This window comes from Typopeltis vanoorti, chromosome 14 (genome assembly GCF_054136105.1).
Source record: "Typopeltis vanoorti isolate ZY-2024b chromosome 14, IOZ_Tvanoo_1.0, whole genome shotgun sequence".
In the NCBI taxonomy this organism is placed as follows: domain Eukaryota; kingdom Metazoa; phylum Arthropoda; class Arachnida; order Uropygi; family Thelyphonidae; genus Typopeltis; species Typopeltis vanoorti.
In genome coordinates this window covers 5,580,308-5,603,248 of record NC_143562.1, presented here as the reverse complement: position 1 = coordinate 5,603,248, position 22,941 = coordinate 5,580,308, and the positions used below count along the sequence as shown (strand labels likewise).

The window sequence follows — 22,941 nt, the reverse complement described above, 5'->3', positions numbered from 1 at the left end:
TGTTACAAGGAAAAGCCAATCAAATTTTAACTTACTAGAAGAATCTTTGTCAGATTCCAGTGAACTCTGTGTCAATAGCATGAGAAGCAAGGCCAGACGTTGTTGGATTCCAAAAATGTGGCATAGTCTTGGATGTTCTTGGATTCAAAGCTGAATGACCAGTGGCTAGTCTGTTCATATTAGCAAAGATGACATGAGCAGAGCACCTGATAGACACCTGCTAAGGAGAGAGGTGGTAATATATCCTTTGTAGATGGTAAGAAGGAAGACTGAACTGGTTGGAAGTATATTGATTGATTTTCCAAGAATCTGTATGCTATTTGTTCTGAAGTTTCTTTAAGGTAGGATATAGGATATTGAAATTCTTTTCAAAAAATTATTTTTAATTTATATAAAATAAGACCCAATGTATATGAGATTTTGAAACACTTAAATACAGATACTAAAGAAAACATAACATTAAACACTGAATTGAAATTAGAAGAATTTCTAAATTTCTACACAGAATTGTGGACAAATAAATATTTTATAAAAGACCACTGGCAAACATTTAATGAAAATGAAAAGGAAATAACTAAAGAAGAATTAGAAATCAGCCTGAAAGAAACAAGAAATGGAAAATCACTTGGAGAAGATAAGCTAGGTTCATAACTATATAAATATTCAGGAACAGGATTCAAAGAAAGACTCCTATTATTTTTAAATAAAATTATTCAACTGGTAACCCCCCAATAGAATGAAAAAAAGCAATTGTGATTCCTATCTTTAAAAAAGGTAGTAGAGATTACCCTAAAAACTATAGTGGTATAAGTATACTAAATTCCTGTTACAAAATATATAGCAGAATTTTAAATAGCAAACTAATGAAATATTCTGAAAACTTTATTTTAGAAGTACAGAATGGATTTAGAAAAGGACGATCATGTATAGACCCGCCTTTTGCCTAAAATCAATAATTGAGAAAAGAAGAGAATACAATTTAGAAACACATATTACATTTATTGACTTTGAAAAAGCATTTGACAAAGTTAAAAGAAGCATTTTATTTAACATATTAAAAGAAAGACAAATACCAAATAATATCCTAAAAGCTATTATATGTATATAGGAAAATAATCAAATACAAATAAGCTTAAATCATGAGCTATCATATATGAGAGAGATAAACCAAGGGGTCCGACAGGGATGTCCCCTCTCAGCAACTCTTTTTAATATTTACTTAAATGAAATAATAATAAAATGGAATACAAATTTCCATCAAGGTATTAAACTTTCTCCTACTGTGAACTTAGACACTCTCCTTTTTTGCCGACGACCAATTAATAATTACAAATTCCGAAGATAACTTACAGAAAGCTATTATCTAAATGAGATAGTCAAAGATTATGGTATGATAATATCAACAGAAAAATCAAAAACTATGGCCTTTAAAGGACAAGATCCGGTAATAACTAAAATAGTAATAGATAACAAGATCTTAGAACAGGTGAATTCATTTAACTACCTAGGATGTATGATCACATATGAAAATGAAAAAGATATAAAAGTAAAAATTGCAAAATATTTTAAAATAACAGGTGTAATTAACTCTATATTTAAACCAAATCTAGTTCAAAAACAAACCAGACTAAAAGTATACAATACATTAGCCCTACCAGTCTTAATGTATGGAAGCGAAATCTGGACAATAAAACAAAAAGACAAAAGAAGATTAATAACAGCAGAAATGGTTTATGAGAAAAACTGCAAAGTATACCCTATTTGATCACAAAAGAAACGAATAAATTATGAAAGAATTAAACCAAGAACCAGTAATAGAAAAAATTAAAAAATAGAATCATAAATGGGTGGAACATGTTCAAAGAATGAAAATAGAAAGATTACCAAAACGAGCCTTAAAATACAAGCCATTAGAAAAAAGAAAACCAGGATGTCCTCTTAAAAGATTCAATGCTGACTTCTAAAGCCAGAACAGGCTATACTAGGCCTAAATCCTTGATATGCATAATGATGATGAAATTCTTTTCACATCAGAATGTAGTTTGGTAGATGGATGATAATTATCAATTATTTTTTGATTTGTAGTTTCAGTTTTCAGTTCATCTAACAAAAGGAATCAGAAGAGGAAATCATATGAGCCCTATGTATGAGATTCTTGATAATACATATCAAGCGATGATTGAGTGATGGTTTGAAGACGAATGAGTGTATCTACCAGTAAAAGTTGGTTTCGATAAACCGAAAATCCAGCAAAATGTTACTAGCTTAGTAAATAATTTATTTTGCTCTTTGGGTGGTTGTATCTTTGAGCATAAAATAATGTTATATTATAAGATCTGCATAGCCTTGAGCCCTGCATTGCTTGTTCCATGCAGACTACCAGAAGAATTACTTTGGAAGTTTTTTCCACTTGCTTAGACTATAACATATTTAGTTTAATCCTTTATCCAAGTGTAAGCAACAAAGTTTACGCCTGAAGTATCTTCAGGACTGAGGCAACTCGTGGTAAAGGTGGACTAAGCTCTCATCACTTGTCTTAGTATCTCCCATAATGTGCACATCTCCTTGCAGAAATGCTATGCATTAAGGGAAGGACCACTATCCAGACCGGTTTCGACCTTTATTGAGGTCTCATCAGTGGAAGCCAGACCCAGAGGTGGTGATACTAAGGTGGAATTAATAGAGAAGTCATATTTACCTGTACGACTTGCCATACGGTGTCTCACCTTATTATTAAATTACTCTGGAGAAAGATGTTGGAAGTTTTTCCGCTTGGTTAGACTATAATAAATTTAGTTTAATCCTTTATCCAAGTGTAAGCAAACAAAGTTTGCACCTGAAGTATCTTCAGGACTGAGGCAACTCGTGGTAAAGGTGAACTAAGCTGTCATCACTTGTCTTAGTATCTCCTGTAATGCATGCAGACATGTATAATGCTATGCATTAAGGGAAGGGCCACTACTCAGACCGGTTTCGACCTTTATTGAGGTCGAAGCAGTGGGAGCCAGACCCACTGATGAGAGTCCTGAAGATACTTCAGGCACAAACTTTGTTTGCTTACACTTGGATAAAAGATTAAACTAAATTTATTATAGAAGAATGACTTAATAGTTTGATTTTAGTTGCCAACTAGAGGACCATTTTTCTAAGCTTTTTTTTTTAGTCCATTCTTGAAATTAGAACTTTTGTAGGCATATATTGTATATATATTTTTTTTCTTGGAAATTCCGGTTTTTAATCACATAACTGAAGAAAATCATCTATAGAACTTACATTATTTCAAACAGCAATATGAGTGTTAGTATTTAAGACACAAGATTCAGCTCTTGCCTGCCTTCTCTTGCCTCGAGGTCTTACAAATCATTGATAGTCCTGATCTCAGCTATCCTTGACTGAGGATAGAGACTGGAGACCATCTGCCATTCTTTTTATCTAAAAATAAATTAGTCAGGCTAAATGATTTCCACCTCCTCCCTTTGGAGAACAAAAACGCATAGGTGGATTTTATAGCTGTTAATTTTAAAAATATGCTATGATTACAATATCATTATTTGAGAAAGTTTTATGCTTACATGCTTCATTCAGCGAGCTCTATTTTTAGTTATTAATTATATGGATATTCATAATACATTTGTTTAACAGTCTCTTTCAGAAAGCAGTCTAAGACATGCCAGAGTGATAATGCTAAATGGGCAGCGAATAGATATTGTACTGAATGCTGACATCTGTGGGAGGCAGCTTTTCCATTCTATAGCCCAGAAACTTTCACTTACTGAGCATTATTTATTTGGACTTGCATATTTACAAGGTAGTTTTGTAATTAAATTTTTTGACTAGTATAACTTAATTCCTTCAATGAAAGGAAAATATAGATGTAGAATTTTATTATGAGCAAATATAAAAAGAAAAATGTTTGGGAATGTTTTTATGAAATTAGATACAAAAAAGATGAAACAAAAAGCAATTATAAAGCCCATGGAATGTTTTTGTTTCAAGACATACAGTGTTCTTCATACATTTGAGTCCTGTAGCAGATCTCGTAATAATGATAATTTGTTTGAAAATACCTGGGCTTGAATCTTTTCTAGGTATACAAGCCAGAGAAGACTAATAACAGACATAATACACTGGTCTTGTAGTTGCTTCACCTATTAACCAGCCACTTTTCGTGCTTAGTCCATAAGAACTTTTTCCATCTTCATAATCCTACATGATATATTTATCATACACATTAAAAAGGTATATATTATTCACAGTTCCAATAAATGTTCATTTATTGGAAGTCAAATATCAAAGAAAAACAAGTATCAGTTTTTTAGTGTAAGTTACATCTTTTGATTAGCCATTCTGTAATTATTACATTGCCAACATAAACTAGTCATACGTTAGTACATGTTTTTGAGAAAAGCCATTTGGTATATTTGATGACTTTAGCCTAGGTTACAATATTCTGTCCTGTGTTTTTTCATGCATGTTTTAGAATTGTTTAATGTTTGTTTTATTTTTTCTGCTGTAGGATAAGTATCAGTCCCTTTATTTGCACTTCATTTTTAGACCTTGATATTTTAAGAGTCAAAGCTATATAACCGAGAGGAGACCTCCATATAGCCTTTAAAGGAATGCGGAGAACCAACTAGGTCTTCTGACCTAATGTCCAATCTTCACCTTCTCGTTGTGCACCCTGTTGGGTATCTACCTGGATACTGAAAGAACGAGGATGGGCTGCCAATTTGGGATTTAGCCGACCAAATCGTATTCTTATTAGCTTAAACCAAAATACAAAATGGTTATACAACATGACAAAATTTCATGCCGGCTGGGACATCGCCCAGTTAGTTTTAAATGAGGTATACTGTGAGTAGACATATCGATACAAAATTAATAACAGAAAAAACTCACATACAAAGATTATTTAATAGTATAATTTTTGCCTGTGTGTCACAGGCATCTTCAGTACATTAAGCTCAAATTAAACAATAACTGACAATTCCAAAAAGCGCCACCTAAGTAGCTGGTGTAAGATAACTAAAAAGGTCAATAACTTTCCTAAAAATAAAAAAAAATAAAAATCAATTAAAAAAAAATCAATTAAAAAAAAATCAATTAAAAAAATCAATACAATAAAAAGTTAGGAAAGATTAGCTGATTTGTAAAGTACTATCTCCCATAAAGGGGCTAGACGTAAGCCGTCGGATCTGTTTAAGTTAGGAGAATGAAGTAGAGTTTCACATGTTTCTTTATAAAGGCGTTCCATGAGAAACTGACTTTTGTGAAGAACTCTTGTCTTTCTCCAATGAACTCTGTGTCTAGTGAAGATGGCATGTTCTGCAAGTCCAAACTTTTCAGGTTTAAAGTATTCAACATAAGATTGGTGTTTTTCTATCTGAATAGAGGCACATCTTCCCGTTTGTCCGAAATATGATAATCCACAAGAGCACGGAATCTGGTAGACACCTGAATGATTAAGATGTGGAAGCTTGTCCTTAGGAGAAGTGAGAAAGGTGGAGATTTTTCTAAACGGTCGAAAGGCAACAAAAATATTCAGTGGTTTTAAAACTTTTGCTATACGTTCACTGATGCCTTGTACATAAGGGATAGTAATGCACGTTATTTCTTCTTTGTTTGAAGAGGAAGACATATTAAAACTACTCAAAGTTCTTTTAATGAAGCAATTCTAATAACCATTAGATAGAAAGGAAGAAGTTATATATTGTAGTTCTTTCTGTAAAAGATCGTCTGAAGAACAAAAGGAGTGGACCCAATGAACCAGTGTTTTAATAGTTCCTGCCTTTTGACTAGGATGGTGATGAGATTCCGCATGGATATAATGGCCTGTATGAGTCTTCTTTCTATAAACTGAGAAATGTAGGTTACCATCTGGTTGGCAAAGAATTAGAAGATCTAAAAAGGCTAACTGCTTATTTGATTCTACTTCTAGGGTAAACTAGATCCTAGGATGAAATGCGTTTATCTTAGTGAGAAATTGTTGCAGTTCATCCAAAGAGCCATTCCATACAGCAAAAATGTCATTGACATATCTGAACAAATGAGTAGGTCTGGGAGAAATGTTGTCAAAGATATGTTGTTCAAAATGTTCCATAAAGAAATTGGAGATAGCAGGAGAAAGAGGTTTACCCATTGCTGTTCCTTCAATTTGTTGATACAAAAGGAAAAATAACCAGAATTTATTACAAAATCAAATACGTTTACAATGTCTGAAGGAAATTCCGGTTGTAGTAATTCAATAGTTTCCGAAAGAGACACATTTGTAAATACAGAAACAACATCTAAACTGATCATGATATCAGAAACGTTCAAATGAAGATCTGAAATTTTATTTTTGAAATCCAAAGTATTTTTTATATAAATATCAGTTCTTCTAGTTGAAGAGGAGAGTAAATTTGATAAAAATTTTGAGATTTTGTAAGTGGGGCAACCTATACAATCTACGACTGATGTTAACGGAATGCCTGGTTTATGAACTTTTGGAAGACCATACAATCTAGGTGGACGACTGAAGAAGGTTTTAAGTTTTTTCTTTTGATCTTCATTCCATGTAGATACATTATCTATAAAAGAATTAAGTCTCTTCAATCGACTCCGGGTCAATTGAAGAGATGGTTTTTTCGGTATGAAATTCATAGATCTTAGTCCTAGTTCTTAGAGTTTCGCTTACTGGCAGATAAACATCAAAGGATTTGTATCCTCTTCATTATTATTATTAAGGTTGCCAGAAAAATAGCCTTTTGGCTTTTATTCCATGTTATAATATACAGGCACACCTTTATGGCATTCGTATAGTGAAGGTATGCAAATTCTTTTCACTTAAACCTTGTTATCTTCCATGTCTACCTACTCACTGATGAGATCTCGAAAAAGGTTGAAACTGGTCTTGCTAGTGACCTCTCCTCATAATCTAATTACAGTATTACATCCCCTAGGGGCTGTGTTTTTACATTATGAGAAAATATCAGGGATAGTGAGGGAGCTTGCTCCACCTTTGATACCAGTTGCCTTGGTGTTGTACTACCAAGTGGTTACTTACACTTGGATTTGCCGATAGTTTTTTCTGTATGAAACTCATAGATCTTAGTCCTAGTTCTTAGAGTTTCGCTTACTGGCAGATAAACATCAAAGGATTTTTATCCCCCTTCATTATTATTAAGGTTGCCAGAAAAATAGACTTTTGGCTTTTATTCTATGGAATATCAATACATTTGAATAGGTTGTAACTGTGGGTAAATGATAATGCCGTCAATTCAATGTTAGTAACTGTAAAGTTATGCACTTTAGTGTGATGAGATTTCAACTTGCTTATATTGATTGAGATTATAGTTGGAGAAGCTGATAGTCCAGGAATCTTGAAAATGTGTTGGATAGAAAGTTGAAGTTCAAAGGTCATATAGCAAAAATTGAAAATGCAACTCAGAGGATAATTGTGAAGCTGAAATGAGCATTGACTTGTAGACCATAAGGCATGATTCCCAATTGACAGCATCTGAATTTGTGGCATTTGGTCCTTTCAGTCTGATTTGGTTTTGTTGATTTTTTTTTTTGCAGTTGTTGCAAGTTTCTATGCAGTCCAAATGTACTGGTGAGGTTTTACTCTTGAACTACTAATGGAATCCTGTTTTGACTTCATTAGCACAGTTATTAGAGATCCAAGGCTTGAATAGTATTCGGAAAGTCTAGACGAAATGAGGGATTGAAGGCTTTCATTCCAATGAGGATTATTTTTGTCTCGGATTATTTAATCCGAGCAGGTGTGTGAATCAGAACAGAAGCAGTAGTCAGATAAGGAAAGTCAAAAGTCACAGGGGTAATTCCATTTGACACTCTTGTAATGAAATGATATGAGGCTGAGAGTTGTTTGGTGAAGGTTGTTCAGTGGTGAAAGAAATTTGGATGGAATTATAGTCTAAGTTACCAGGAGGAGGAAGAGAAATATGCTGACATCCACAGTGTGTTTAGAATGGTAGATTATTGAGGTCATGGGTGTTGGGCAGTGCATTGTGGGCATTAAAGTCCCAAGAATGACCTCATATTTTGGGTATTTCAACTACAGAAAATTCAGTTTTAGAATACAGTTCAGAGTAATTATCAGAATTTGGTGAGCAATAAATGTAGCATAGTTTGGTAAGGAAATTTTGAGCTAAAGACATCAAATAAGAGGATTTCAGGTTTTGCATTCTCTAAAATGTCTGACCTTGTGATGACTATAGGAACTAAGGTATATTTTGGACAGCTGAGATGGACTGTGGTTGGTTGATGAGATGGCCAGCTGAGATTCTTTTAGGAATAATAAGATGTTTTAGATGACTATAGGTAGTGGTGTACATTATTTGTATTACTTTTAAGGGATGCAAATGTTTGGTAAAGTGGATATTGGAGCTTTTTTTTTTTATTTGCAAGAATTATTCATAGTTGGGGAGGGGAGGTTGTTACATTTGCTTTTTTGTTGTTGTTGGATTTTTACTTTTTTTTCCTTTGAAATTAATTTTTTGTGGAAGCTTTTTGTGATCTGTTCTGAAACCATATGTTATTAAGTTGCCATCATTATGTGTGATGCAGAACAGAAGGTAGAGATAAATAAAGAATAGGGGCATGCAGTGGCAGGTGAGAGACATAAACATATCACTCACACAAAAGGAATCCAGTTTCTTGTCTTGGATTTGTAGCTATCCCTACATATATTACCATACTTGGTCCTCTTTCATGAACTGACAGAGTGTGATTTATCAGTAGCTGATCAGGAAGTCTTTGAATTCATTACTATTAGATTTGGCCATATACTCTCTAGCAGCCAGTCTTCAGAAGGTGCATGTCCTTGCAGGGTTACCTGCATCCCCCCCCCCACACACACACACTCTCATACTGTATGTGTAAGGGTGGAGGGACAGAAGCAGAAACTCTTGTACTGAAGATCAAACATGGGAACAAGCCACTTCAGGCCTCCAGTGAGCAAAGTGGTAGTGTTTCACTGGCATTACAAATTGTAAGACACCTACCTCTGGAAGCCTAGTTGGCATTTCCTCTAACTAGGGATGGTATGTTTTTGCAGTGGCATTTCTCACCTGATATGAACATAATAATTATGGAGAAATATAATTGGCTATAGGAACATAAAATTTGCAGCTGGTCAGCAAAAGTACTAAGTATTTGTGTAAATTTTTGTTTCAGTAGTTTCAATGTGGAATGCTGATCTGGCTTGTTTTGTAGTACAGTAAACTCTTGATTTAATGGACTTCGAATTTAACGGGCATAATTTGACAAATAAATACAGATAATGAAATAATTAATAAAAATTAAAAAAAATACGATGGTTAATCAGAAGTGATCGGCAGTGTTTATAAATTGCGTCTTCGGATACATTCGCATATTCATGATATTTTGTGTGTACTCGTAATAGTTTGTGTGCATGCATGTGCTTTGGTTCGGTAGCATAGTGTCAGTAGCGTTGCTAGTGCAAAACTCGTGGTGTTCAGGCTGTTGTTGGAGTCATTTTTAGTTAAACCATTATTAATCATTATTAATATCATTTAATATAACTGGTAATTAATTTACGGAATTAACAACGCATATAAAGTATATTAATTAAAGGTAACTTTAATGAATAACTTCTATATTTCGGCAATGTCACATTGCCATCTTCAGGAACATAAAGATATGGTATGTGCACTCAGGAACTAACACAAAGCAAATGAGGAAGAAATCAAGAAACTAACATTGTTCCTAAAGTCCTAATGGTGACCTCTTGCAGGCTAATTTGGTAGTCTTGGCAGTTGGGCTGAAGTTCTCATAATGAAAGTCTCCCAAATTTGGGGCAGTTTCATGCACCCAAATTTGTTGAGGTTAGGAACGTTTTTTAGAGCTGCTGAAAATTCTTTGAATAATCTTTCATATTTAAACTTGCTGCAATGAATTATTTTTGTTTTCTTCCAACGAATTTTATGGTGGGTATCCAAGGCATGGTCTGCCAGCCCAGAGCGGCTGTACTGGTGAAACCAGATGTAGTCTTGGTGTTCTGAAATCCTGATATTTGTTGTTCTGCCTGTTTGGCCAAAGTAGGACAATTTGCAGCTGCAAGGGACCTGGTAAACACCAGGTAGGTCTAGGGGAAGTGGTTGGTCTTTGGTAGAGCGGATAAGGGATGCCAACTTTTTATATGGTCTGTAACAGGAAGTAAGGTCATATTTTTTGAGGATATTGGTTATTTTCTCAGAGGTGCCCTGGATGTAGGGGATGGTGATAGACTTGGTGTAGTCTTTATTGTGGAGGGGGGTTGTGGTTTACAGGTTTTCGTATTTTTTGGATTTTTTTTGGGGTTATAGCCATTGGCTAAGAAAGTGTTGAGGATGTGGTTTAGTTCCATAGTAAGGGCCTTGTCATCTGAGCAGATTAATTTTGCCCTGTTATATAGTGTTTTTATCACCCCATATTGTTGTGGGGGGGGGGGATTGCTGGTGAATGTATCTGCCAGTGTGGGTGGGTTTTCTGTAAACAGAGAAAACCAAAGATCCATCAAGCTGGCGGGTGATTAAAGTGTCTAGGAAGGGGAGGGTGTTGTTTTCCTCTTTTTCTAAGGTGAACTGGACTCTGGGATGTTGGTTGTTTAAGTGTGTTAGGAAGGAGTGGAGTGTGTCTGAGCCATGTGGCCAAATAGCAAACACATCATCCACATAACGAAGCCAAATAGTGGGTTTTTGTGGGGCGGAGTTTAAGGCTTTCTCTTCAAATGTCTCCATAAAGAAATTGGCCAAGGGTGGGGAAAGTGGTGAACCCATGGCTGTCCCCTCTATCTGTTTGTAGAACTTTCCTTGCCAAACGAAATAGCCTGAGTTCATTGTGAACTGAAATAGGGCTGAGATATCGGGAGGAAACTTGGCTTGGATGAGCTCAAGGGTTTCTTTGAGTGGGACATTAGTGAATAGGGAGGAGACGTCAAAACTGACCATTATGTCAGTGTGTTGGAGTGTGAGGTTTTCTATACTGGCTTTAAAGTGGGCTGCGTTTTTTATGTGTGATGGTATGTTGCCAGTGTAGTGTGTGAGCATTTTGGCTAAATGTTTGGCTAATTTATATGTGGGGGAATCAATGCCATCCACTATTGGACACAATGGCACATTTTGTTTATGTATTTTTGGGAGTCCATATAATCGGGGGGGGGGGGTCTAGAGTTATAAGGTTTTAAGTTTGTTGGTGACTTCCACAGGCCAAGAAGTGACTTTCTTAAGGAGTCTGTGGATAGTTCTAATCTGAGCTGGTCGGATTATATTCAATGGGGAGTTAAGTAGTACGGTCTAGTACTAAAGAATTTAGCTTACCTTTGTAGTCTTTTTGATTGAGTACCACAGTGGCGCTTCCCTTATCAGCTTTGGTGATTACTATTTTTTTGTTGTTTTTAAATTCTTGTAGGGCTGTATATTCGTTTTTGGATAAGTTGGATTTTGGAAGTTTGGCTTTGGTGAGAACACAGACTACATCCAGTCTCACGTTGTTGGCGATATGGTTAGGCAGGTTTCGAATTCCACGCTCTATTTGGATCATGATTTCTTCAGCAGGTATCCTTTTAGGAGCTAGGGCGAAAGTGTGACCACATGAAAGTGCTGTGAGTGCTTCAGGCTTTAAAACTGCCGACAGAGGTTGACTACAGTGTTGAGTGGTGGCTGAGGTATGGAAGTAGAAGTCTTTGTCAGGTTTTCGTATTTATTTAGTATTAGGACTTTAGGAACAATATTAGTTTCTTGCTTTCTTCCTCATTTGCCTTGTGTTAGTTCCTGAGTGCACATACCATATCTTTATGTTCCTGAAGATGGCAATGTGACATTGCCGAAATATAGAAGTTATTCATTAAAGTTACCTTTAATTAATATACTTTATATGCGTTGTTAATTCCGTAAATTAATTACCAGTTATGTCTAACCAACGTATAAGTCTTGCTACTAGAATTATCATTTAATATGTCTGGGGTTAAAAGAAAACGAGTAAACTTGATGATAGTACAGAAACTTGAGTTAATAAGTAAGTTGGAAAGTGGTGCATCTGTTGCTCATGTTAGAGAACTTTACCGGGTAAAAAAGCAAACTGTTTTGGACATAAGCAAAAATAGCATGTTTATAGAAAACATATATAAATAGTAAAATTCTTGGTAGAGACCAAAAGGAAAACTAAGAACAAGATGGATAGATACATTAGTATTTATCCATCTTGTTGGTTTTGAATAGACAGTGTTGGATGCAACAAATCCAGGAAATCAAGCATGGGGGCTATAGAATGAAGAAGAGGAATAAGTCTGCAGATTTCTTAACTAAATTGAATAACTGTAGTAACCAAGTTGGTATGAAAATCAGCAATTAAAAGACAGAGACTAGGAAGATAGGCAGAAACATTCAAAATACATGTGCATATTTTAGTGAAGATGCCAAACTGAATGTGGAAATAGACGAATTAAGTAAAGCTGGTATGATAGGAAATCAGCTGAATAAATTTATTATGGATCCGAGAGCTGATTTAGAAATAAAACAGTTCATCTAAGACTATAGACCACAGATATGAGACTTATGAGAAAATTAGGAGTGAACAGATGCCATCAGAAATCATATTAGACAGAAGGAATGGACATTGTCTTAGAGCTAATTGTGTGGTAGTGTGAAACAACAGGAGAAGAAACGTTAACAAAACAGATGTCTGTTGCAAGAATCTAGTAGATTGATGCAGTAAGAAGTCTTCTAGTCTTCTAAGAAGTGCCTTAGAAGACCACAAGATCTGACTATATTGAACTCCCGTTGGACTAATTTGGAAAAAAAATGTTTGATACGGAATTTGTTATAATGTAAAATTTTCATTTTATACTATCATATTATCCACAAGGTTACATGTCAGGAATTTGATTATGATGGTCATGATCCAGAAAACTTTTAAAATATAGCAGGCAAAGAGAAACATTAGATTTAATAATTTCTTTTTCCTTTTTTTATTATGTCAATGTTAATTGTTTTCATGACCAACTCTCAGCATCTCAGTTGCAAGGGAATTGTGATGGCAAGTATAAAAAAAGTGTAATGAGTTTACTTTCAACGCAATGAAAAATCATCCTTGCACTGTATAGTGCAAGAGTGATTTTTTATTTCATATTGCATACATTTCTGACTCCATGTTAAGTTTCTTTTACATATGGAATAGTAATCTTTCTATGTGTGGAGTATTGTCATGCATGTCTTCTTTCATTAAGTTTAAAGTTAGCCATTTTGTACAGTCATGAAGTAAGATTGCACTTTGAACAAGTTGTTACGAAGAGGTTTTAATATTTTTTGTGTATCATTATGCAAGAAGCAGGTGGTTTTCACCATGCAGTGTAACTGTAATCCATCATGTCAGAAGCCTAAGTGAGATCTGTGTTTGATCTCTAGAGTAGGGTTGCTATATAGTTTGGAATGGTTCCTAACCTTTACCCTATGAATGGTACTAAGTCCCATCCCTAAAAAAGTTTCCAATCTTTCATTGCATCAGTTAGACATATGCACACACACACACTGCTTGGAAAGGAGTCAGTGGACACTACCACGAGCAAGGTGCATTGTGCCATGTAACAAGATGTGTTTGTAGTTGGTAATAAATTGGAGGAGTATGATGCTCCCAAGTCAGTGCAAATGTGTCCAGGTAAAATGGATGTAAGAAGGGAACTGATGGAGTTTGAAAGAGGCATTGTGATATGATGCCATGTTGTAGCCTTATCTGTTCAGCAAATTATTGACAAATTGGGCCAATTCAGGTCAACTAACAGTGATACCATGCAGATATGGAAGTGCAGAGAGTCAACTGCAAGTGCTACCTTGAGTGGACAACAATACTGAATGTGCTGTCATCCACTCCAGGACACTCGCTGAATGTGACCATAGGGATACTACAAAGGAAAATATGTAAAAAATGCCATTCGTCAGCCAACACTTTTGAATGCAGAGTTCCAGGCATTGACTGCAACACAAATCTGCACAAAAACATTCAGATTCGAGGCTCACAACATGTGTTTCCGTGGTAGGACCACAATATGCAAGCCCCACATTACCAGAACCAACTTCAGTGGTGCACTTTGTACCACTGTGATGTGGAAGCTAGAAAGCTGTGTTATGGAGTGATGAATTATACTACACTCTCTACCTAGCAAGGAAGATGGTGTGATGGATGCCCAGTGAATGTCTCTTACCATCACACTGCCACCCACTAACTATGAAATTTGGAGGTGACAATGTGGTGGTATGGTCCTGGTTTTTCCTGATTTGCCTCAGACCTTTCTTTGTAGTGCCATGAACATTGAGCTCCGAGAGGTATCTAAACATTGAGGATGATACAATGCTTCCTACTTTGTGGCATTTCTACATTACCGACCATTGTCTCTTTTACCAAGACCAATTCACTATGTCATAAGACTGCTGCTGTAACTGTATGAACATCACCACACTTGACTGGCTTTCACATTGCCCTGAGCTGATGAACTAAAGCATTGGGTGAGGTCAAGGGACATCTGCCCCACAACAGTCCAGGACCTCATTACATGCCTACAGGAAGAATGGTCAAAAATTTTCATTGATCACAATCATCACTTGTGGAAAGTATATCTTATAATATTGCTGCAGTCATCACAGCAAAGGGAGGTACTACATCTTATTAAAGGACACTATGTTTGTTAGTTCCTCAAACTGTGGCGTTTGTTGACTTCTTTCCAAGCTGTGTGTGTGTGTGTGTGTGTGTGTGTGTGTGTGTGTGTGTGTGTGTGTGTGTGTGTGTGTGTGTGTGTGTATTTGAAGGCATTCCGAATACCATAGTATTGTTGTGCATATCCACATGGACATTATCTAGTTATAACCTATCCATGAGTGTGAACTTTTGAGAGCAGATCTAAGAATATACATTCTAGAATTTTTGTAATTAATTGGTTATGCAACATTAAAATCTCAATATTTTTTGGTTAAGTGGTTATACACTTACACATACATGAAAGAAAGCTTCCATATCTTCTTATGAAGATAGTTGGTTTTCCTCCCAGAAACTGAAGTTGAACTGTTTTGCAAGATGAAAAACTGAAATTTTTCATTCTGAAAAGCAGTCAAATTGGCCAGGCAATACAGTCCAGTTGACAAGGTTAGTCACTCTCTCATATAGATAACTATGTTTATATTAATCCAAATTACTTTTTTGCTTTTTTTTTATAATATGTATTCAAATCTCTTGCACAAGAGGTTACAGAACCAGTATAACATGATTGGTAAATATTAGAAAAAGAATGACACAGTGCTTGATTGGAACAGAACATGAGCCTATGTGGTTCAAAGGAAAGTGAGAGAAAATAAGATGCATGAACATTATGTTTATTTCTATTTTTGCTCTTTTCCAGATGGAGAACTTCTATTTCTTGATGGAAACCAAAGAATTGCCAAAATAGCCCCATCATGGTGGAACCTCAATTCCAGTTGCTCAAGCTTGCATAAAAAAACTTTCTCCCTTTATTTCAGGGTTAAATTTTATGTGGATGACCTAAATCTTATCAGGTATATTAAAATCTTAAAAATGTTTTTTTTACTTCATTATATTATTGATAACAAAAAGGTTCATTGTACAAAATTGTGAACTTTTTTTTTAACAGATTTCTTTTTTCTTGGAATAATATTACCTTCTTCCCTTTTTTTAGGATAAAGATACCTACATGAATAACTTCCTCACTAATCAAAAAACTAGATTTCTGGATATCAAGGACAAAGTAAATACAGAATACATAATAGTATAAACAAATCTGGCATGTGACCTTCCAAAGTCCAACCAAAATGTCCTCATCACAGAGAGGGAGAACAACAGAGAAGTATAGGAATATCTACAGGGGTGAGACATGGTGAGAACTTTTGGGACCACAAACTGCTATGGTAACCATGAAGGACTTGTAGGAACCCCAAAAGCCGGGCTAACTTTTGCAGTGGTGAAATACTGATAGAGGGAAGTTGATTGAGGCTGAAGACAAATGATATCCAGAAACTTATGCATAATCATGATTGTAATGGTGTAATATGCAAGATGAAAGAGATCAGAGCCGGTAACAGACCACTATATATAACTACAGGGAACTGTAGTTATAGCCAAAAATGGGAACTGTAGGATGAACTCCAGTAATAATGAACTTCATAATAACATAGTTTATGAAGTGATGTCTCAAAACCATCAGGATGGTCATCCTGATGGTTTTGAGATTGGCACAGATTCATAAAATTAATAGACACAAACCACTAGAATATTATTTCAAAATTAAAAGTAAGATTAAAAAATACTAAAAGTAGACATAAATAACCTTGTTTTGATTTCTTATCTAAAGAATGAACTCAATTGAAAATAAGTGTGCAACAAAAATTAGAGACTGTTTTGAACACATTCAAAAGTTTCATTTGCAACATTATTATTACTATTATTATTATTATTGTTGCATACAGGTGCTTCCATGGAGTCCTAAACTCAGTGGGAGACCCAAACTATCAACACAATATCTGTCAAACCTCTCCTTTAAATGATTAATGGACAAAATGTCATTAGCCCCTATATACTAGTAGCCAACTAGACTACTAGTATATAGGGACTGAAGACATCATTGCCTTAGCATCCCATAATGCAAGGCACATATTCTTATGGACATGTATAATGCTCTGCATTATGGGAAGGGCCACTACCCAGATCTTACACTTGGATAAAGGATGAAACCACAAATATATTTTTTTTGGCATCTTTAATTTATAGTCTAACCAAGTGAAAAAACTTTCAACATTTATTTCTTATCTAGAGTATTTCAATAATAAGGTTTGTCTACTTGTATATGGGAAATATGACTTCTGCATACTTCAACTTTTTTCTCTCTTCTGGCTCTAGCTCCCGCTGATGCTGTTTTGTGCTGAAGAGGGAAATTCACTGAAGTGGTTTCCATGGAGGTGGTACTGCTGAAGTGGATGCTTTTCTCTGGATATGAGCAGTTCTGCTCATTGGTGGGATGAGCCTGCCATCAGGTAGAGCCACCACTGAGAGTTCTTTCAGGTGGTGGGGTGAGCCTGTCATTGAAATGGAACTACTGCTGAGTTAAATGATTCTTCTGGTCACTCATTATTGGGTGATCTTAGGGATCACATGAGTTTTTGGAAAGGTATCCCCACACATAAACATACTTCAATAATTCTGGGTCTTGGTTCCCACTGATAGTGGCTTGCTTCCCAGAGAGTAGAGAGACTGCTCAGTGGCCAGTTTTTGCCTGTCACTGGGTGGAGCCACTGCTAAGTTTCCTGTCCTGAGATGATGATTCAGGCAGGAGTGATGAGTTTAGTAGTGATGCTTTAGAGTGATCTTACAGATCTCTCAGAATTTTTGGTGAGGTATTCCTGCACTTAAACTTACTTCAGGAAAGATTGAAACCAGTCTGGGGAAACCAGTCTTCCCACAATGCATAGCATTATACACATGTCCATAAGGATATGTGTCTTGCATTATGGGATACTAAGGCAATTGATGTGAAGTCATTATCCTCTATGTACAAGTTGCCCAGTCGTGAAGTTAATTTACTCACAAACTTTTTCTTACATTTGGATAAAGGATGAAATCAAGAATATAATTTCTTGTCATCTTTAATTTATATTATAACCAAGTGGAAAAAACTGTCAGCATTTACTTATTGAGAGATACATTCTTGTTATTACATGAAGGTATGGAAACTCAGTTAAAAATGTAGTATTTAAATGTGTGAAGTGTTTTTTTTTTTTTTTTTTAATACAATGAAACCTGTGGTGAATTCATCACTAAAAACACACGTACTAACCACAGTGATAAGTTTTAATACGTAAATATTTCATCCCAAGTATCTTGGGACATCATCAGTGCAGTAATTCAAACAATGCTAATACAATAATAAATAATAATTATTGTTTGAATTACTGTACTGATGATGTCCCAAGATACTTGGGATGAAATATTTACGTGTTAAAACTTATCACTATGGTTAGTATGTGTGTTTTTTAGTGAGAAATGTGTGAAGTGTATTTAATAATATTTTATTAGCATTGTCATGTTGCATTCTGATGCATTCCAGACTTTTACCATAAATAGCCATAGAGCATAGTTCTTTTCATTTGCTATGTTTTGATCATCTGGCTAGAGGTGATTGATATTAGTTGAATGGTATTTAGCTTAGTTCTCGAGTTAAATCTTTGATTTAATAATTTATCTATCAGTAAAGGAAGACTGTTTTGCAGCTTTAACTAGTCTTTGTCTACTGCCACTTAATCAAGAGCTGAAGCATAGAGATTTGAAATAATGTAAACCATTTTTTATATCTATGCATGCGTAATAAACATTTTGCATCAGTTTAACTAGGAGTCATCATTCAGTCACACTCGATCATTCTCAAGAAATAATTTAAATATTTTTCTTTAAATTAAATTAAGTTGATCTTTTATTTTAACTGTGAGAATTAGATATTTTTCAAAAGAAGAAAGCATAGTAGTTATGGGGACAAATGAAGGATGGGAGTGCATTATGATTCCCAATCAGAAAGTTCATCAAGAGGAATTACTTTGAATTTCTTGAATTAACATGAAAAAGAAAGAAGTATTCAAGTGTACACATGTTCATTAATGGGTAATACGATAGAGTTGGGCAAATTGTCAGTGATTTTTAGTAAAATTAGAGTGGTATAAAATGAGCCTCCCCTTGATAAATCCTAAGCTTCCCTGAAGGAGCCTGCATAATAATAAAATTTTTTGAGTGTGAAAGATTATTCTGTCTTTTTTTTTCATGTGCAGTAACTCACTTATAGCAAACTAATAAGAATAAAAAGAAAAGTTTGTTATAGTGGAAGGTTTGCGGTATTGAATTTCCTTGAGCTGTGGTCCTGACTGTTTAGTAGTTTGTTATAGTGAATGAGTTTTTTTCTAAGGGAAAATCCTGTTTTTGGAAAGAAAAATCTTGCTGTGTCCTATGAGACTGATCCTGCATCATAAATTTGTGTCAAGTAGTCAGAATTACCTTATCTGTATATATTACTGCAGTGATTATAAGCTACTGTAAAAACTATCCTGGCAAGGGGAAAAGACCAGATAGAGATGTTGTGTACAGTTCCTTGAAAGAAAAAGGCTTTTATATAACTAGATATACAGAAATGTTCTTTGCATTGGGATGAAATGTTGTTAAATGGGCTGTGTTGTTGTTTCAATAACTTTAATAATGTCATATACTTGGAGGAATTACTTTGAATGTATTTTATTTCTTCAGGATTAAATTAGTTTCGTTATAAAGTAATTAGGATTGCTTTTTTATTAATTGAATTAATTATATGTATTTCAATATTCCATACTGTAATGGTGAATTTGTTTTCTAGGCACCCATCAACTAAGCATCTTTATTATCTTCAGTTGAGGAAGGATATTTTAGAAGAAAGAATATGTTGTGATTCTAATATAGCTGCAACTCTGGCAGGACTTTCTCTACAGTCAGAGTTTGGAGATTATCACAAAGACTGCCATGGTGAAAATTATTTCTTATTGGAGCATTATTTACCATACAGAGCTATAAGGGATTTGGGACGAGAAAAAGCAAAAGAAAAAGTAAAAGAATTTCATACATTGCATTTTGGTCTGCCTGCGGAAATGGCTGAATTACAGTTTATAGAGGTAGTCATGTTTCTAATTTGAAAAAGATTTTTTGATTTATATAGACTATTAATAAGGAATTATATATACATATCCTGTCTTCTCTTTCATTTTAGGCTCTGTTACCTATCATGGCCAAATCTTAGAAATCTGCTTGCTGTTTATTATTACACCCTCCATGGGAGTCGACAGACTCATCGTGAATAGGATGGTTAATCCTATCTGCAGTGTCAGTAATTTGCACGTTTTGGATGGTTGGCTTGTTTGTTTGTGAACTAAAAAAAGCTGAATTTCTGAGAAGGAAAATATTGCCATTTTTGTATGAGACCAATAATCTATGCTCAATTGCAAAGACCCAGTAAAGGTTCGTCTCGTCCTAGACAAGATTTGAATCTGTCTTTCCAGAAAGGATATCATCAATACCAAATGAACTGCAGAGGCCCATTTTGAAGGTTTACTCAGTTTGATAACATATTAAAATTATTTAATGACTGAAAATCGAGGTTTTGAGTTAAACTTTATTAATACACACAACTAGTTTCATCGGAGAACAGACTTTGTCAGGTGCAAGCAAAATGAACATAAAAAATATCAGAAAGAACTGTACAAGGGACTTCTACATAGCAGAATGTATAAAACAACAGAAGTTAACATTTAAATGGGAGAAAGAACTCTGGCTGTAGCATCATGGGTATGCATGCAAGGTCTCGCGATCTCCAATATTCAATGGCAGAGCTGTGAGAGTCTGGCAAACTATAGCTTAGGTTGCTACTAATGTGAACGGGATCAAGAACGGTTTCCTTAGATTCTAGGATCCATCTCTCTAATTTGTCATAACATCTGTGAACGTTGTTAGTTAAATCTCAGCTTATTTGATGTGGGAGGCTTTCTTTATTAGAGTTTGCCGAAAATCATATGTGGCTGGACAAGGCGCTGGCTCGAGTTCTGTTGTAGGAGATGTCTCTTTGATGCTCTTCTAGGTGGAGTTCGATGGATTTTTCTGTTTGACCGTAGTACGGTTTACCGCAATCGCAGAGAACTCTGTAGACAACAGGATATTGAAGATTATTATGTCTATCCTTTGGATGGCTTAAGATTAAGCAAAGTTTGGGTAAAGTAGTGAAAAAAGGTGACGGTCAGATAATATTCTATTTATGGTTCTCCTCGAGTATCCATTGTTTTATGAAGGCGTTTGAGTTTATTGTGAAGTTCTTGTTCGTCTGACAACAAGGATCTTGCTCGATGACCTAGGGTTGAGATGATGCCGAACTTTTGTGGTGTATAATGGTGCGAGTCTGCGTGACGGTACCTGTTGGTGTGCATCAATTTTCTAAAAATGGAGAATTTGATATGTTCAGCTGACTTGGTAAGTAGAATATCCAAAAAAGAGAGGGAACCGTCCACTTCTAGCTTATATGTGAATTTAATATTTGGATGCATATCATTCAGGTGATTTTGAAATATTTTGAGGTTATCTAGACCATGTGGCCAAATCAAGAATATGTCATCTATGTAGAGGAGCCATATCTTCAGTTTTAACAGAGAGGAAGAAATTGCTTTTTCTTCGAAGTCTCATGTTTGCAAGGACCAGGATAACAGACTTCCCATTGCTAATCCGGACTTCTGTTTGTAAATACTGTTTTCGAATTTAAAATATCCTGATTTGACATAGTGCGATAGTAGTGCAAAGATCTTTTTAGAAACTTTGTTCTTTAAAAGAGTAAGAACTTCTTCAGTGGGAACATTTGTAATGAGGGACACAATGTCAAAGCTGTCCATAATATCCGAGTTGGACAATTTGAAGTCTTTAATCTTGGAAATAAAGTCAGATAAGTTTTTAATGAAAGAAGAAAATTTTCTTGTGAAGCATTTCAGAGAGGAGGTCAGATATTTTGACAAGTTGTAGGTGGGTGAATCAATACCTTCGACCATAGGTCTTAAAGGAATATCTTCTTTATGTATCTTAGGAAGGCCATAAAGATGAGGGATAAGTGGGTGAAGGGAGCAGAGCAAAAGGTATATGTTCCTAGGCAATTCTGAAGTAGTTCTTAGTAAGTTATTTGTGCGGTTCAGGATATTGAAGATTATAGACATAATAATCTTCAATATCCTGGTGTCTACAGAGTTCTCTGCGATTGCGGTAAACTGTACTACGGTCAAACAGAAAAATCCATCGAACTCTGCCTAGAAGATCATCAAAGAGACATCTCCTACAACAGAACTCGAGCCAGTGCCTTGTCCAGCCACATATTATTTTTGGCAAACTCTAATGAAGAAAGCCTCTCACATCAAATACGCTGGGATTTAACTAACAACGTTCACAGATGTTATGACAAATTAGAGAGATGGATCCTAGAATCTAAGGAAACCGTTCTTGATCCCGTTCACATTAGTAGCAACCTAAGCTATAGTTTGCCAGACTCTCACAGCTCTGCCATTGAATATTGGAGATTGCGAGACCTTGCATGCATACCCATGATGCTACAGCCAGAGTTCTTTCTTCCATTTAAATGTTAACATGTATTGTTTTATACATTCTGCTATGTAGAAGTCCAGTACTTGTACAGTTCTCTCTGATATTTTTTATGTTCATTTCGCTTGCACCTGACGAAGTCTGTTCTCAGACGAAACTAGTTGTGGGTATTAATAAAGTTTAACTCAGAACCTCGGTTTTCAGTCATTAAATAATTTTAATATTTATATATATATTTGTTGTTTTTGTTTTTCATTTAGCATACTTGTTTTATATATATTTATCCCACACACGAAAGGTACATGAACCTATGGTGGTGAAACTTTAGTTTCACTTCTTTCTTTATTTTTTTGTCTATTATGACAATAAATTCACGTTTTCTCTTTAAAGGAAGGCTTCCAACCAGTGAAGCTCAATACTAAAAATAATGGATTTTTTTAAAACTGGTTTTAGTAGCACAATATATAAGTAATCCAACTAGTTTCACCACAAAAAATGCGTGACTTCATCAGGGTAAACATAAAAGTAAGGTTAGCAACTGTGAATTAAAAAATTGGCAAACAAAGCTTGGCAGAACCATTATGGTATGAATAATGGGAATATGCAGGTGGCAAGAGTCAGTCACTGTCCATCATTTCTTATATAGTGAAACCTGTGTAGTATTCATAACTATAAATTCACATGTATGCCACAGTAATGAACTTTAATTACTTTAAAAACTTTAGTTAAGAGTAATTAACAATAGGAATTACAGTGGTGCCTTGGTTAACGACAGTAATCCGTTCCAGGATTACCGTTGTTATC

At 35.1% G+C, this 22,941-nt stretch overlaps 1 protein-coding gene across 1 annotated transcript in view; it reads left to right on the top strand.

The window, feature by feature from the left end:
• The window catches only part of LOC150099138 (tyrosine-protein phosphatase non-receptor type 13-like), a 470,034-nt gene that overhangs the window by 130,592 nt on the left and 316,501 nt on the right, over positions 1–22,941 (top strand). Inside the window, exons 12-14 of the mRNA XM_090403679.1 lie at positions 3,643–3,808; positions 15,392–15,545; positions 19,394–19,685. Coding sequence (XP_090259805.1) covers positions 3,643–3,808; positions 15,392–15,545; positions 19,394–19,685 — 612 coding nt within the window. The remainder of the gene's footprint in view (positions 1–3,642; positions 3,809–15,391; positions 15,546–19,393; positions 19,686–22,941) is intronic.